The sequence below is a fragment of the Alosa pseudoharengus genome, unplaced genomic scaffold (assembly GCF_046254945.1).
Source record: "Alosa pseudoharengus isolate Yale_2024_CS ecotype anadromous, Long Island Sound unplaced genomic scaffold, YU_APseudo_1.1 YU_APseudo_1.1_scf_13, whole genome shotgun sequence".
NCBI classification, from domain to species: domain Eukaryota; kingdom Metazoa; phylum Chordata; class Actinopteri; order Clupeiformes; family Clupeidae; genus Alosa; species Alosa pseudoharengus.
The window spans coordinates 24,089,587-24,094,462 of record NW_027468598.1 but is presented as its reverse complement, the minus strand read 5'-3'; the positions used below and the strand labels follow the sequence as shown (position 1 = coordinate 24,094,462).

Below are 4,876 nucleotides of genomic sequence, written 5' to 3'. Positions count from 1 at the left end.
CGCATGTGTGTGGTTGTGTGTGTGCGCGTGTTTCTTTATTCATAACGCACACGCATACCTGAAACGTGCAAAATCTTTGAAGATGCTTCATTTTGATATTCTCTGACAGCAACCATATTTTGTGTACTGCACGTACAAACATATCTTTTGAGGGGAAAAAAAAACTGTTTTTAAAACATAATTAAAACTTCAGCAAATGGAAACAGACATAAACCATAAACAACAGTATTCCAACAGTCCCTAAAAATATGGTTAGATATCATATTCCACTATTCAAAAACATGTTATGTTGTAGTGGTCCTGGAACAAAGTGTTCTATTTTACAGGCAAGGATTTTTTCCACATCTTTTTTAGTCTGTACTTTCTTCTCATTTAGTACAAGGTCATGCAGTAAAATGTTAACATCTCTTCCCATAAAGAAAGTGTTAGATTTGGCATAAATGGCCCACTGTAGAGTAATATCACCCAACAACATTCATTATTTTTTAAATGTTTTTAATTCCTTTTTTAGCAAAAAAGGCAACACACAGATAGGCTACAAAGATCCAACAATATTGAGAATTGAGAAAAGGAAAGAGAACGGATAAAAAGGGGGGGAATAGGAGTTAAAAAAAAAAAAAAGAAATCCCATCATCTTGGTAACTGATGGAACATTTTTTGTGTTCACCATGGTTTTCTCTAATTTGTTGCAAATGTCGAGGAAGAAGCATGGTTAGCATGCAAGACATAAAGTGGGTCCACTGAAATTTGTTGTCTCAGCATTTCAACATTACGTGAATGTTATGAATCCATGAAATCTTTATGGCAAAAGCTTTTCATGAGGGAGAGATAGGACACATGGAGGAGAGAGGGGAAACATCTTATATTCCACAAATCTTTTTTCCATTATTCACAATATACCTTTTTTATTTTAATAAATACAAAACAACAACACTGTGATTTCAAAAGAAACATATTATAAACAAAAAAGTTAGTATTTTTAAAAAAAAAAGTCACTAAAATGCATTGGACATTTCAAATATTGATATTAATTTGGTATGTTCTCTTTCTGATATCTCACCTTTTCCCAGATGGAAATGCTTCGAACTAGCACGTTACTCAGTGAAAGAGGGCTTATGGAAAACCCACTGCCAATAAGAACCAGAGAAATCAAAATAATAGCAATAAAAAAAAAGTTTGGAAGGGGAATTTTCATCAGTCAGATTGGAATGAACTTCAATGTGAGGATGCATATGAATATATTTATATATACATATGTAGGCCTAGACACACACAAACACCACCAAAACAAAAACAAATCAAAACAAAAAAAAGATCATGAGATGCTTTTTGCACCTCATTTTCAGAAGACTGGCCACGATATCGAGATGATGTGACATGAACATGGCGCTCAAGAACTCAAGAACAGTAAAGGACCGAAATGCTCAATAAAGCCGTTAGCTCCACACCCTCGTTATCAACACTAATTGTACAGTATAAAACTGGAGAGAAGAGCAAACAAACAGTCATTAAACCAGTAAATCCTGAATGTTACTGTAACCGTAAAAAATATCCTTTGAAAAAAAGCAGCGTGGTTTTTCACTTGATATTTAGTTCTGCATGGTTTCACTTTAGAAAAGGAATAACAAGCAATACGATCGAAAGGTGCAAGAAAAAGAGAGTTTAAAAAAACCAACATGAATGTAACAAAGAATGTAAAACCCAAAATATATATTTAACCAAAATAGTGTCTGAATTCTGTACTGCTTGGTAGACTGTGTTCGGTGACTGAGAGTATTGTGGTTTGCTCATTGCTTGTGAGGCAGAGGCAGTGATAAACTTTACAAAAAGATCGTTCTTTAGTACTCTGTACACATATGCATTGCCAATCTAATATTGAGTTATGTCTCGTGCCCAGACCTGCAATGCCCAGCACTTTATGGAGTATTGCTTAACCTGGACAACTGATCAGCCACAGTGGATTTTTCCTTGTGTCTCCTTGAATACACTGGTTCGTGCTGTTGAGAGCCTCAGTGCTGTTTTTGCATGTGACGACTCTAAGTGCTTTAAAACAATAAATAACAAAAACAAATTCTATTTGCCAGTCTATTTAGTACAGGGTTGTTTACACATGTGAATGCTTTTCACGTTGTCGTTTTTTTTTACAGCACTGGAGTGAGGCTGTGGATGCCCTCAGCAGCATCTGAAAGCTCAGATGCATGAAGCCTGACCGCAAGTGCTTCAGCTCTCCCAGCGGCAGAGCCGCCCCGGCGCTCCGTTTGTCTGATTTAACGTAAAACTACACATGAAAAGGAAGAAAAAAATAAGATAAGCGCTAGCAGGAGCAGGGGAGGGACTCTTGTAAAACTCTCGAGCGTACAGACCACCAGCCTGGAGCAACACGTCCACATCTCCCTCCTCAGTGGACGTCCACAGGAATTAGTGGACTCTGATGTTTAACCAATTTCAAAAAAGTCGATGTGGGCAACTGAGAGAAGCGTTTTTTTTTTTCTTGGAGTGAGCACAAACAGAGATCAAGCAGAAAAGAAATGAAAGACGCAAAACAACGGCATGGCCATCACAAAGGGCTAGTATTAGGGGTTATTAGCCTTGAAATATTTTCAACTCAAATGTTGATAAACTGTGATGGACTTCAGGTCCAACTGCAGGGTTTGGGTTGGGTTGAGTTGAGGGTGGTGGTGGTGGGGGGGTCAATTGTGTCTCTTGAGGGCAATCAGAATGCGTTGGGGAGGGGGTCAACTGTGCAATAGCGGAGCGGGTTGGGGGGGGGGGGGTTTCTATTTCAACCACTTGTAAACCGTGGAGAAAACAAACATTGGGACAATCCATCGTCAGACGTGTCAAACCCTCTGGAGACCCATCGAGCTCAATCAGCTCCAGCCTCGCCCTTTCGTCGCCCTCACACACACACACACACACACACACACACACACACACACACACACACACACACACACACACACATACAGCCACCATCAAACACTGCCTAATCCCCCATCAGAGGGAGAAATCTCCACCATGGTCACAAATGCACGAACACTTACACACACACACACACACACACACACACACACACACGCAAGGCCAACACCTGTTTACTGTGTGCAGCCCCCCTGCCCTGGGCCCCGTGACTACTTAGTTAATATCTCTCTGTACATTGCTACTGTATATATCTTCTTATCTCTTAGTTTACAGTACAGAAATCTCCACTTCACAGATCCCCGATCAGCTTCTTCATGTCAGCAGGAGCTATGCTTTTTGTGCTTATCACCAAAATTGCAGTGCAAAAAATAATAATTAATTAATAATAATAATCATAATCATAATAGCAACAATTAATCAATGGTAATTATTAACACATGGAGGATCATAAAATAATTACTTTATGGCACGACAGCCTTTCCATTCACATATAGTACAGATAATCTGATGAAACCAACAGTATGAGAAATTAAAAACAAAACAAGAAAAGGTTGAACAGAAAATGGCTTGCATAGCAATGCAAAAACAATGTTAAGAACATATTTACAGGAAAAATCCCTTTTGCTCTCCGTACTTTAGCAATCTGGATGGATATCTTCCATTCTTTTGTTTCATTACTTTTTTTTTTAAGTCTTCTCACAAAAAAGTCAGTTTTTTTAAGGTGGAAGGTGGGAGATAACTTCTTGAAAGGATAAAAATGTCAAATCAACGTTGTGTGGTCTGTCTTTACATGGACATTTACAGATTTGCCACAATGTTTCCCCGCTGCCGCCCTCATCTTCGTCTTTCCTCTCCTCTCCTTGTGGTGAGACATAGTGACGGATGAAGTCCAAGTTTCCCACAGAACAGAGGAAACGTGTAAGTGAGGACAGACATGGCATACTCCTGCTTCAGCATCCTTAGGTCACTCTGTGAGGAGGAGAACAAGGCACTGTAAAAAAGAGCAGGAACTGCCACAATGACCTCCAGATGTTTCTTATCCCTTGCACCAATGGTCAATCACATTTCCATTCATAAGAAAAACAGCATTGAAACATTAAAACATGAAATTAATGATTAAGAAAAGATAAAAACATCTAGAAAGACCATAATTCATTCATCTAGAATTTCAATCACACCAAGGCTAGGTTGTCATACTATGGCAATACAATAGGCCAGTGTTGTACTATGCCAGGCAATTAGCTTGAGTAGCATTATACTACATTATACTATGCTGGTCCATAGGCTAGCATAACATGTGGGTGTTACACGTACATAATTCCCCAGAGTACTGTGGTTGGCCGTTGGTCCCCAGGAAGTTGTTCCCGTCTGAGTGCTCTGTGGCCCCCCGCTGCTGCTGTAGCTGGCCCCTCTGGCCCTCTCCCTTGCGGGGCCCCGTAGAGCCCTTGGAGGAGGCGGTGCCCGAGGAGCTGTGGCCCCCCGGGGAGGGGAAGGAGGGTTTGCTGTAGGGTGGCATGGCTTCTTCTGGAAACACACACACACACACACACACACACACACACACACACACAGCAGCTCAGGGTTAGGGATGCATACAGTAGACCTACAACAAGCTCTCCAACCATGACAAGTACTTACAAAGCAAATAAAGAAAAAAACAAATTTGATCATTTCATTTTGTAAATATAATATTTAGTAAATGTGAAATTGCTTTTCGAGTTTTGTCTAAAAATGTGTTATGTTACACATACTGTAGGTAATAATATATATTATAAAAGTGTAATAAGCCTGTTACAGCATATAGCAGTAGGAATACATTTGTTGTAGACAAACGCAGTGTTCTTGCACACTAGATGACTGACGTCAATCACACATTCCGAATTCAAAATTGCTTCCAGCTTTCCTCATTTGAATGAACTACACTCATTAAACAACATTAAAATGAACTTTGAAA

The 4,876-nt window shown here is 39.6% G+C and overlaps 1 protein-coding gene across 2 annotated transcripts in view; it reads right to left on the bottom strand.

Annotated features, from left to right (window-relative positions):
- Positions 1–478: 478 nt before the first annotated feature.
- Positions 479–4,876, bottom strand: part of LOC143121919 (roundabout homolog 2-like) — a 55,143-nt gene continuing 50,745 nt past the window's right edge. For both annotated transcript variants that reach the window (XM_076282604.1, XM_076282605.1), the window contains 2 exons: positions 4,237–4,446; positions 479–3,891 (listed from right to left, as the gene is read on the bottom strand). In XM_076282604.1, coding sequence (XP_076138719.1) covers positions 3,890–3,891; positions 4,237–4,446 — 212 coding nt within the window. In that variant the 3' untranslated portion in view covers positions 479–3,889. The remainder of the gene's footprint in view (positions 3,892–4,236; positions 4,447–4,876) is intronic.